At 36.5% G+C, this 12,908-nt stretch overlaps 1 protein-coding gene and 1 long non-coding RNA gene across 2 annotated transcripts; one reads left to right on the plus strand and one right to left on the minus strand.

Annotated features, from left to right (window-relative positions):
• The first annotated feature begins 33 nt into the window (after positions 1-33).
• On the plus strand, positions 34-3,601 carry LOC135084935 (uncharacterized). The gene is made up of 3 exons (XM_063979692.1): positions 34-225; positions 672-945; positions 1,642-3,601. Exons 1-3 carry the CDS (start codon positions 102-104, stop codon positions 2,081-2,083), a joined length of 840 nt encoding a protein of 279 aa, XP_063835762.1. The 5' UTR covers positions 34-101; the 3' UTR covers positions 2,084-3,601.
• Positions 3,005-7,836, minus strand: LOC135084942 (uncharacterized). Its single transcript, XR_010259978.1, has 3 exons — positions 7,767-7,836; positions 6,245-6,271; positions 3,005-5,587 (listed from the first exon to the last, which is right to left on the minus strand). It is a non-coding gene; the product is annotated as an uncharacterized LOC135084942 (long non-coding RNA).
• Between the last annotated feature and the right edge of the window lie 5,072 nt (positions 7,837-12,908).

Here is a 12,908-nt window from a genome sequence, read left to right on the forward strand (position 1 = left end):
ATACAAATATAATTTTCTCCATTACAGCAGAAGCAAAATTCAACCTTCCCGAAAACATAACAGAGTTGTATCTCCAACACAACGTACTTCTAACATTGCCGATGGACAGCATAGCGCGGTCGAGGCGGCTCAATAAGCTGGACGTGCGGCACAACAGGCTTGACAGCTTTGAGCCGGCGCTGGTTAAGGGCATCAGAAGTCAAGGACTTACTGTGTATTATGAAGGTAGGTCAAATTCTGCACTAATATTATAAAGAGGAAAGATTTGATTGTTTGTTTGTATTGAATAGCCGATTTGAAAAATTCTTTCACCATTATTTCTGACAAACACAGGGTACGAAGTTCGCCGGTTTAGCTAATGCACTATATTTTTTAACACATAAAAATAAATAAATACTAACAAAATCTGTTCAGCCACTCTCAAGAAATGAGTTACTGAAACATTTTTAATAAAAACTGAAGATTTGTAATAAAATAATTGGCGTAAAAAAAGCTGAAAAAAATGGCTCTTTTTTACAGGTTATGTGATATTTTATTTTTTTACGATTATGTGATATTTTAATTCACACAATGAGTGCAAACTTCATTAAATTAAGTTTTGATTTTTGGGATAATTTTCAATGTTCTAAAAAACATGATTACCTTTCATTAAAAATCAATTTTTGTTCCAGGAAACGGCCTAAAATGCGACTGCTTCGCTCGCCCCCTAAAGCACTACCTAAACCGTCTTTCCCCTTCCGTTCTCCCCACTTCCCCCTACAACCTAACTTGTACGGAACCCCTGGTGCTCCAAAACGAACAACTTCTGGCGGTAGACGAAGAAAGATTGCTCTGTGAGGGCAGTGTTGCCGTGGATAATAAATTGCTGGAGTATGGCAACACTGAGGGAGATTCGGTCTATGATTTCACTAGCGAGCCGGATTTGGTGTTCAGAGATGTGCAGTAGTAAGTTTTTTTGGTTTAATTATTAGGTTTAATTTTTTTAGTTCTTTCATGGTAGCAACAATTCTGTCGTGGCTGTTGTAACAGCTGATATCACAACCCCTTTGTCAGATATAATGACACAAAGCTGGTGTCAGACATAATAATGACACACTGTTGTCAGACATGATGACACAAACCTGGTGTTAGAATTATTTATATGACATCTATGTCAGACATAATGATACAACACTAGAATCAGATTTAACGACACAACCCTTGTGTCTCATCTATCATCCTTCATTATATCATTACTTAATCTCATTTTGTAACTCGTATCACATATACTTGAAAATGGCAATTTTAATTTTCTGGTTAGCTGGAAGAGAATGCCACATGGCATTAAGCTCGCCTGTTGTACCACTGTATTTTTATGTGTGCAATAAAGATTTTAAATAAATAAATAAATAATTCTTTATAAGGCTTATTCGTTTGTCTTATGGTCCAAAAACAATGAAAATTTAATTATGTTCTGACTGTTAAAGGGTACCTAATCTATCTGTAATTTTTAATTTTTTTTTAATTTCTATTCCATATACTTTCCACTCTTGACATAAGTGTTTGATACGTCTTCTCTTAATGATTTAATATCCAATATTCCAGTTCAGTATATCCAGTATGTTCATATGTCTTTGTTTTAACCGATGAATTTCTTTGCAGTGCCCAAGAAGCGATATACGCAAACTGGTACGTACCCAGCATCGAAGACATAGCAGATGTATACCTCTACATACGCGACGACAAAAACAGCCTTCTCTACAGCAAAGATATGACTTACAACCTCCGCTCAACGACTATTCCCATAGACAACACCATGAAGGAATCTCTAGAAAAAGGCGGGAAGTTTGACATTTGCATTCAAGCCAAAACGTCAAGCGGCGCGCCGAGAAAGTGGTTTGACAGCCAGTGTCAACCGCTCCCGCCAAATTTTGACAGCTGGCAGAAGAAATTAAACATAGACAAAAGGAGGCTGACCAAAAAGAAAGCTAGAAAAGGATGGTTCCAGAGAAATAGTGTGCTGGGTTTGGTAAGCGACTCGATTTTGATTACGTTGTGCATATTTTTGGGCGTTTGCTTGAAACTAACGGATTTGGAGTTATAGATGAACTACACTGAACTGTCCCACCAAACTCATTGACAGGGAGGCGCCACCATCGTCAAACTATACAGGGTGGAAACGTTAAGTGATCTCACTCGATTATTTCTAAACTATACAAGATATCTAAAAACTGATTACTGATTCTGAAAGTGCTTCACAAGCTCTTTCAAACGGTACCAATAATAGGTTACAGAATAAACTGGATCTATCCGAAAATTCAATATTTCCCTGTATAGTTTCCAACGTGGGAAAAATCGGAACTAGCGATCCGGTATTGACGGTGGCGCCCCCTTGTCAATGTCACTGATAGGACGGTTCGTTGTAGTTTGACAATATAGTTGTTTTTTTAATAACGTAAGACTGACGAATCTTTAGAATTTTCTCGAATTGACTCTAGACAAGTTTGTAATTTAAAAGGTGCAGTTCATTTCGACATATTTGTCATAGAATTAATGTCATCACTCACTGTCCGTGTCGACAAAATATTTTTGGAATATTAGAATTCGAGTGGAGGTCCAATATGACCACACAGGGTCACGTTAGAGGTCAGAGTTTGGTTCATAAGTTTGCCAGACATACATACAATTGTCTATGAATTTAAATATTTTTTAGTTGTGAAAGTATTAATGAATTTAACAAATTGACTCCAAGACGTAGAATCGATCGAACGAAGTAAAAATGTCACATGTCACTTTGACAGCGTCATACAAAGATCTAAAACATGCTATGTGTAGGTTTTTTTAAAGTGCTATTTTTTACCTTTATTTTTTCATTGAAGGTTAGTAGGTACTTTCTTTTAGACTGCCATATTCCGTCCAATTTTGATATTTTTTTATTTTATTATGATTATTGGAATTTATATTAATAGTTCCTAAGCCTTAAATGATTATGATTCCATTTTTTTTTATATTTTTGAGACATTTATATTTTTATACACGAATTTTTAGACAAAAAATATAACGATAAGAATGTAACGGTGCTGCCTATATTGTACTTATATTTATTAAGATTTTTTACTGTATTATTATTAAAATATTTTGCAAAGGATTTTGTAATGTATCTGTGATGTCCCTTTTGAAAATTTTTATTATACATTTGTATAAAATAAAAAAAACATCAGTATTTCAGACAGAGACAGAATATTTTACTAAAATTATTTTTGAAATGTCATGTCGACTACATTTAGTGGTATTTTTTTTATTATTCTCATATTTTTTAAGTTACCATTCCTTTTTTTTGTGATAAGTACTACAATGACGTCACAAGATGTGGGCTTTAATTTTTTTTTGTATTTTAGGAGTTGTGAATCTTAACAGATACCGTGCCGTTAGTTGTCATTATTATTAAATATTATTAATATACTCAAAAATAAACTAAAATTGTATATGTAAGGACAATCAATATAGTATTTTGTATACATTTTTTAAGATATAAATGAAACTCCGCCAATGTTTTAAAATTGTTTTATTAAAATTGTAATAAATTACACACTTTTAAATGTATTAAATGCATTTTTTACAAGACAGTATTTTATTTGGTGTCCAATATTGAATCCTATGTTGAGTATATAGATCGTTTTATCCACGAAGACGCGCCCCCCCATTCTTCCGCTAGTGTTTGAGTGTTATCGGTACACGCTAAATGATCCATGAGTGCACACGCACACTACAGTAATGCCTTACGGATTGCTCGGACCACACTCCCCGCACCCCGCGCGACCGGGACCAAACATTGCTGGGGCGCGTCCGAGTGGATGAAACGATCTATAGTCAAAATAATATGCCATTATGGCATAGAAATTAGTAAAACTTAACCGGTGGTATATTGAACATGTAACACAGAAAATAAACACTGTTTACCTTCATTTTTGCCAAGAATATTGAAAAAACATTTCATAAACTAAGAACTAAAGCATTATCTGACATTTGTACACATGAAAATAAAAAGAAAACAAAAATACTTGTACTACCCACTGTCGAGAAAAAAACTGTATGTATAATTGTGAGATGAACCTCCTTTTTTGAAGTCACATGTTTCGGCAAAAATTACAAAGTTAAATAAATACATCTTACATCTAATAAATGCCATGAAACAAAACCATAAAGGCCCGGTTTCCACCAAAGCGGAGCAGAGCGGAGAATTTTTTGAATAACATTTCTCCGCTCCGCCTTGGTGGGAACCGCCTAAAGCCCGGTCTGTGAGCACGTAGAATTTTGTCCAATGACCCCAAGCTACCCATACTTATCGCTCGCGCGTAATTATATTGCTGTCGCGACCGTGCGACGGGCGCCCGCAGTGAGTGTGCGAGCGCGACAGCAACATAATTACGCGCGAGCGATAAGGATGGGTAGCTAGGGGTCATTGGACAAAATTCTACGTGCTCGCAGACCAGACTATAACAAATAAATTAATGACTTAAAGTATGTAAAACACACTTATGTTTGTACTTATGGGAAAAATATGAGTGCTTACAATAAAATAAATTATTTCCTTATAACTAAATAAAATAAATTACTTAACTAAAATCTGGTCAACAAAAGACTGCATTAATGATATGAGATCTCTTAATTTTGCAACTTTAACTTGTCGAGGTATCTATCCAAAAATATGAAGTTTCTGAATTGATTTTGAAACTTATTCAAAGTTCCAAATCCAATCCATTATGGAAATTATACCAAAATTACATTTTACAACCCGATCGAGTTACTGCGCACCTGGTAGTCGTGACGTCACATTTCGCGAGGTGCGCAGTTAACTCGATCTGTTTGTATCTATTTCTAAGTAGTTTTAGGACTGACCTCTAATAAACATTGGATAGGCTGTCTCATACAAATGACAGCTTTGTGTGCCAATTTGAAGCGCTACTACGATTGTCCTTAGAACTAATTTTGACGTAGACATTGTATGGAGTAACCAAAAGAGTAAGCCACTCTTCCCACGGGTGTTTCGTAAGAGGCGACTTAGGGACTACACATGAAACAGAGAAAGGGCAGCAGCGCTCTCTGAAAAACATCAATCTTTTAAACTGCGATCTCCAACCGGCCTGCCAAGCGTGGGGATTATGGCAAAACCCTCCACTATAGTGGAGGAGGCTCATAGTCCAGCAGTGGACTGTAAAGGGCTGTTGATGATGATAATGATGACAAGAGTAAGCGAGAAAGAAAATTACAAATTTTAGTTCTATGGACAATAGTATCTGCCTACAGTATGGCCTACAGTGCCAAAATGGCGGAACTCAAATAGGCACAAAAATATTATGACAGCAGCCAATCCAGTGTACAGTCAGTGAGTTTTAGCGTTTTAGCTTTCGTTTCCCAGATTTCATAGACAATCAATTCTTTCCATAGACTTTTTCGACCTTTTTGCTCTCTGCGTACTCAGTATATGGATCGGCGGCGTGTTTGTATGAAGCTATGGTCTTATGGGGCTCCGATGGTGTCCATTGAGGTGTGTATGAGCTCCAGTCGTCATGAGATGTTGGGTGTTCCACGTAGGTGGGGATGTGCTCTGGAAAAAGAGGTATTTTTAAAAAGGGATCATGGTTGATCCCCTGGTTTTGAGTTGATCCCTTCGGATCCTCTTTGATCCCCTCTGATACCCGGTTTGATCCCCTTGGATCCCTGGGGATCGGGTATCAGGTGACAAAAAAGTAAGCGAATAAAAGAAAGATCTCCTTTTATCCATTGGGTTATCCCCTATAAACCCCTACCGCTGTTTGATCCCCGGGAATCAAGTATCAGGCAAACAAATAAAATACAACTACATATTTCTACATTTCTAAAGTAAAACTACTCATACTCATTTCTAAACTACTATAGTCTGGTCACTGAGCACGTAAAATTTTGTCCAATGACCTCAAGCTACCTATCCTTATCGCTCGCGCGTGATTATATTGCTGTCGCGACTGTGCGACGGGCGGCCGCAGTGAGTGTACGAACGCGACAGCAATATAATAAAATTACGCGCGAGCGATAAGGATGGGTAGCTTGGGGTCATTGGACAAAATTCCACGTGCTCACAGACCGGGCTTTAGTGTAAAACTACTCAATTCTAAACTACTATAGTCTACTCTAAGATGTTTTTATAGTATATGTCATTGAGTCTACTTAATAATTTTTACTAACAAAATCTCATAATAATATTTAATAAAATCTAATTCCTTACCTAAATCACTTAGGCTTCTTTTATGACCTGTAAACAAAAACAGATCGTTATTTGTTTATTTACATTAAAACAAGATTTTGTTAGCATTTTTGGTTAAAAATCTATCTAGGCCACTTGTTTATAAACATGCATTGAGAAACCCTGTGCTACCTCTTGAAATTCAGTGTGCAAAAAAGAAAGGTCAGTGATAAAATTCTTCTGTGGATTTAGACTATATCCTAAAAGCTTAGTTCTATCTAAACTATACTAGTAAGTTAGTACCTACTACGAGTATAGAAAAAAGTTGTAAGTACTTTTGAAGGGTTCTTTTTGTAATAGATGAATAACTTAAAGCGCTACTAAAGCATTTATATATACACACACAGCCTATAAACAAACCACAACACTACATACAAAAAAACAGTAGCTATTAAAATAACTATCTACTCGTACTAATCAACTACAGTAAAAACCGGCAAACAAAATAAAAAAAAATGTTCAGTAAATTATAAAATCGACTAATGCACAGATTAAACTCTGTTGCTCATTCGAATCCCGATGGGGTCACTGTAATGTAGTATTGTTGTCATAGCATGGCAATAATTATAAAGTCCAGCACGTGGCTTCATTTCAAATTCGTTCAGCCATTAACTCATAATATTACCTAATCATAGACAAATACCAAAACCTTTAAGGGAAATGGTGGAAATTAAGAAACAAAAAGTCACATTAGCACACAAAAGGGCGGGAAATTAGATACAAAACGACAATGAACAAACTTTTTAAAAACCTTATTAGAAACGCACTTTCGTTTTTTTGGTTGATTGCTAAATACTTTTTGGTTTTCTGACCACAACAATTGCAGTTGTTTATGAAAGGGAAAGGGCAAACCACATAGACACAAAGCCTTCTAAATGTAATCACAAGTTTAGAATAAAAATGTGTTAAAGAAGATATAGCTAGTGAACGCCAGACCTACGTTATTTTATAAAAGCTGAAAGTTTGTCAGCGCATGCTCCCAACATAGGTAAAAAACTCATTTATTTTTGCAAGTATGCTTTTTCACGTCCCAGATTAACCCTACCACTGCTGCGGGACAATAAATGAAGAACGAAACCTTCAGCTTTTATAAAATAACGTAGGTATGGCGTTCACTAGCTCTTAGTCTATTTTTAAGAGTCTCCACAGACAACAGACTTATACGATAGTTTTAGTCGACTTTTAATTTTTCTGTGGAATAGGCCGATACCAAATCGGTACAATGTGCGCACTTTCATACTTACTTGTTCATACTGATTAACAGTCCGAACAAGCTATCGAGTAACAAAAAGTCTTTAGTCTAAGGCTTTACACAATATTAATTCTTTAACTTTAACAAACGTCAAAAGTCTGTCAAACCCCATAAAAAACACCAGTAAAGGTTATAGATACCTACTCACGATTATAAAAGGTGGTGCAACTCAGCCTAAAAGTTGACTATCGAAGTTTTGTTTATTTCATAGTGGTTTTAATAGGCCATGATGCCCAGTTCTGGGCTACGTACCGTGATGCTCATAATGTGGAGTCCACTCGTGGTGATGCTTGGCTTTCAGTAGTGTAAAGAATGATGCGACCTGAAACAAAAACACATAAATAAATGATTTCGTGGTAGATTCTTGTTTAGAGTCATAATCATCAGATCATTTAGTCTCCACTGCAGGAGCACGACCCTCTAATTTACCAGAGGCAAATGGAGGATTTGGCCTACACTCCCCACGCTGGCCAGACGGGTTGGGGAGGCCTGATGTTCGCATATTTGATACTTAGTCGCCTTTTAGGCTACCTAAGTAAACTCCGACAAACTTTACTTCGACATTACGTTACTCCGACATTTCTGAATATCGACATGACTTTACTTCGACACTACACTACTCCGACAAAGGATATTCCCCTTTGTCTAAGTAGTGTAGTGTCGAAGTAAAGTCATGTCGATATTCAGTAGTGTCGGAGTAACGTAATGTCGAAGTAACGTTTGTCGGAGTTCAGTTTTTGAGCCAGAAAGAAAGAAAAATATTTATTCGATGCAAGTAGGTACACAGCAAGATAATAACTAAAACTAGACAACAGAACGTCTACAAGCACCAAAATGGCATCAGCTCAGTATACGCCGTGACGGCAGAGAGCGCATCACGACCACTGGTATTCTGCGGATGCCAGTTGAGGTAAAGGGCGCAGCTCGCCCAGGAACAATCGGTTAACGTAACAAGTAATTTTAAACATAGATAACCTAGACAGATTATTTAATTACATTACTTATGTATAGCTAAGATTCTAATAATAATTAATATAAATTAATAACTACAACCATTTATGCAAATAGGCTTTTAAAAAGCACTTTTACACGTCCCAGTATTAACCCTAGCACTGCTTCAGGACAATAAATGGGCCAGTGCTGAGAAAAAGCGGCGCAAGAAATCAGTCACTATTCTACTGGTCAAATAAAAAATCCTATGATATGGCGGGTCAACTCGCTTGCCGTTTTTACGTTTAAACTTTTTATTTTGCTTTAGTAATTACAGGAAGAAACTATTACACAGATCGCTAGAGCCATCAAGCGCTTGATTTTTCAAACATCAGTAAGAGAAAGTAAAAATTTTTTTATGCACTTCAAAATAAGAGGATATGTCAATAGTAATGTGAGAGGTAACGAGACTGGACCAGTGGGCAGTGGTTTTCAGTGAGAGTTCTGTATACAAAAAAAACATACATCTACTATACTATAAAAATAAGTCGGGTTTTCCTCCCTGACGCTATAACTCCAGAACGCACGAACCGATTTCCACGGTTTTGCATTCGTTAAAAAATAAGTTTTTTTTTAAATGAAATCTATACTATCTATACTAATATTATAAATGCGAAAGTAACTCTGTCTGTCCTTCTGTCTGTCTGTCTGTCTTGCTTTCACGCCTATACCAATGAACCGATTTTAATTAAATTTGGCGTAGAGATAGTTTGAGTTCCGGGAAAGGACATAGGATAGTTTTTATCCCGGTTTTTGAAACAGGGACGCGCGCGGTTAACTTTTTCTGTGACAGACCAAACTCCACGCGGGCGAAGCCGCGCGGGCGGAAAGCTAGTCAATAATAAATAAATATACCTAATGTAAGCAAAGATTCTGTTTTATGATAATGTTCACTGCCTATTAAGAATGTAGAGAGACACATTTGTAGAAATCTAGATCTTTATTGATCATTTATTCGTTAACTTCGAATAATTTAATATTTAATAACATGTTATAATAATTTATAGGTTTTTCTAATGTCAGGAATAGGCTAAATGACTGGTTTCTAAACGCTTATTTAGTGGTCTGAAGTGTGCCTAAAATGGATATTTTAAAATCTTATTGTATTTATTACTAAAAACTATAACTGATAATGTAAATGTACTTTTAAAAATGCAGCTTTTTAGGATACCTAATAATAAGTAGTGTAGCTAATTATCTTCAAAGTAAAATTAAATTCATTTATCAACAAAAAATTTTGGAAGAAAATTATGTAAACGGGTGATGATAAATCAGTAAAGAATTCGTCTAAATAAAGTAACATTTTTTTAAATAAAATATTTCAATTCAGAAGTTTTTTGTGCAAAAAATCCGTTAACTGACCAATTAACGTTGCTACTTCAAAGATTGTAAACTTGAAAAAGAGGCTGACAATAGTGACTGAGTTTCTTGCGCTGCTTCTCATCACTGGCCCATTTATTGTCCTGAAGCAGTGGTAGGGTTAATACTGGGACGTGTAAAAGTGCTTTTTAAAAGCCTACTTGCGAAAATAAAACAACTTTTATGAGTTTACGGAACCCCAAAAAAGATATTCAAAAAAGCTGTCAGATTAACTACCAACCACTTTCAGTTTTGAAGTAGCCGGTCTAGTTTTTATAATAAATGATCGTTAGTGCGAGAAATATTCTTCATATGTAATTACACCAGATTATGTCCAGCCGCAGACAATTTGCAGAGTTAGTTTCAGTTTTTTTTTACAATTAGTTAATTGCATCCATTCTAATTTCACTTTTATATAAAGACACTTTTTAATTTTTAATTTATGTATTAAATATTAATAAGTTTCATAATATTGTAACGTGTGTTTTCGAATTTTATGCAAATCTCACAAAACAGTTAATTACAATAATTCTGCCGCACAATTTATAAACGCAGTAAGTAACACGTGAACAGTTTCGAGAAAAACGCGATCAAAGTTGAAATTTTATTTTGGGGTGTCTACAATTAGTTACGCAAATATTTGTAAAAAAATATATATGGGCTTATAGAGCTAAACTCAAAGTTTATTTTGATATGAGGTTTTTGTATTTTAATTAATATTTTGTATTTAAAATTATTAAAAAACTGTTTATGTTATGGATTAACTAAGTTTTCGTTCGATACTTACTACCCATGAATGCAGTATGATTGTTCCTTACTGCGTTTATCAGTAGTTTTCGTTACTTACGGTACATGTGTTAAATGATTGATTTAAATTTTAGTTCTTACAACGTAATATATGCGCCGTATCTTTACAACTTACTGCATTTATGAGTGGGAGTGTGAATCAAAATAATTTATCAAAACTTTAAATGCGCAGTAATAATACAATTATACTGCGCTTATCATAAGCCAATAACGCTTTCATGATGAACTCTCCCAAATGACCAAGGGGTAAATGAAACAAGTATTACAAAATAATTGCTGAGATCGCTTGTTATTCAATCAAAAATTAAGATATGGCACCCACTTTTAGATCTTAATATACCAATCTAATAAAATAAAGACTCGGTCGTTCGTTTCGTCCACTGCTGGACAACGGCCTCCCCCAAGGATTTCCACAAAGACCGGTCCTGTGCCGCTCGCATACAGGCACCTGCCGCGACCTTCACCAGATCATCGGTCCACCTAGTGGGAGGCTTGCCCACGCTGCGTCTTCCAGCTCGTGGTCGCCACTCAAGAACTTTCCTGCCCCAGCGGCCATCAGACAACTTATAGTGTCTCCAATCTTCAGAGGAGTGGGTACATCACGGCATTTGACATGAGTTTTGTCTTTTCCATTAAAGACCCATTTGTTGAGATGCTCTATTGAGGCAATCGAGCATTGAGCTAAGATCCTCCACGGTCTCAGCCATGACTACGATATCGTCCGCGAATCAAAGATGGGTGATGTACAGACTCGCCGATTATATTTATTCCCAATCCGCTCCAGTCCAGAAGCTTGAAAACATCTTCCAGGGTGGTAGTGAACAGTTTTAGAAATATGACATTCCCTGTCTGACCCCTCGCTGCAACTGGACTCCTGATCCCGGAGACGGACTGACATTGTGGCGTTTTCGTACAAGTGGATCCTGTTTTACCCCCTTTTCCCGAATTTTCTTTGCTATAAACCTCACGGAGCCCGAGACCTTTCCAACGAATGCAAAACCGTGGAAATAGGTTCGTGCGTTCTGGAGTTATAGCGTCAGGGAGGAAAACCCGACTTATATTTATATAGTAGATTTGGCACCGTTGGAAAGACTGTAGCTTGAAGAGAGAAGTCTTTCTCATAGACCACAAATGCCAGACAAAGTTGCTGATTATTTTCCTCAGTTTTCTGCCATAGATAAGTATGTGGTCTATCGTACTAAAGCCTTATCGGAAACCGGTTTGTTCGGGAGGCTAGATGTCGCGTGAAACCATTCGTGATGACTCTCAAAAACAGAATCAGAAGTGAGATGGGTAAAAAATAAATTCTTCAACAAGGTTTTGTTGCCTTTTTTGAAGAAGAGTATCACCACACTTCTGTGCCATGCCGTAGGCGTTTTTCCCTCAAGGATGACAGAATCGAATAGCTTCTAAAGAGCCTTTAGTACCGGCGTTCCGCCTGATTTCAGAAGCTCAGCCGTGATTCCATCATCGCCCGGTGCCTTGTTGTTTTTCAGCTGTTTGAGAGCCATTCTAATCTCGTACAGACACCTCCGGGATATCTTGGGTAGAATAGTGTCGGGTCAATCTAGCTCTTGGGTCTTCGGCTAGATTTGTGACAGGTTTTCAACATTTTCTAATAACGTAAGAGTCAGTCACTGCGTTCATAACATGTTAACACCTAGGCAGCACTCTGACAATCCTTAGTATGTACGCAGTATAATTGTAATTACTGCATTAATATTAAGTACGAGACATCTGTTTTTCCTATGGAAACATAATATCAGTGTGTGTTTAAGTGGAATTACTGCACATATACTATGTGCAAGGTGAACTTAACAATTTTAGAAACATAATAAGAATGATGTAATTGGCACATACTGCACTATTACTGTGTAGCAAATTAAGTAAGCGCGAGTATTCACGTAATATTAAGTTATTATGTGCTCTTACTGCTAACATAGTATGTGAAGAAACCTAAAATATGCTCTTTACTGCGTTTATGATAATATGTATCTTCCGTTCTAAGATAGATAGAAAAAAACGGGTCTTTGATTCTTATAGATCGCGATGTCAGGATTCAGAATATTCAAAACAATCATAAATGCAGTAAGTGGTACTTACTGCGTTTATAAATTGTGCGGCAGAATTGCAGAATACTAAAACTAGACACGATTTAGGCGGTCTTACCGCTTAGGAAGATTTCTCTTCCAAACAACGGGAAGGGGACAGTTTGAATCAACAGAAGTACAGCAGGTA

The sequence above is a fragment of the Ostrinia nubilalis genome, chromosome 27 (genome assembly GCF_963855985.1).
Source record: "Ostrinia nubilalis chromosome 27, ilOstNubi1.1, whole genome shotgun sequence".
Taxonomy (NCBI): Eukaryota; Metazoa; Arthropoda; class Insecta; order Lepidoptera; family Crambidae; genus Ostrinia; species Ostrinia nubilalis.

Excerpts from the sequence above, each read along its gene's own strand:
- LOC135084935 (XM_063979692.1), top strand. The coding sequence starts at position 102 with ATGGACAGCATAGCGCGGTCGAGGCGGCTCAATAAGCTGGACGTGCGG. Across the intron at positions 226-671 it reads ACTTACTGTGTATTATGAAG|GAAACGGCCTAAAATGCGAC; the intron begins GTAGGTCAAATT and ends TTTTTGTTCCAG. Across the intron at positions 946-1,641 it reads GTGTTCAGAGATGTGCAGTA|TGCCCAAGAAGCGATATACG; the intron begins GTAAGTTTTTTT and ends ATTTCTTTGCAG.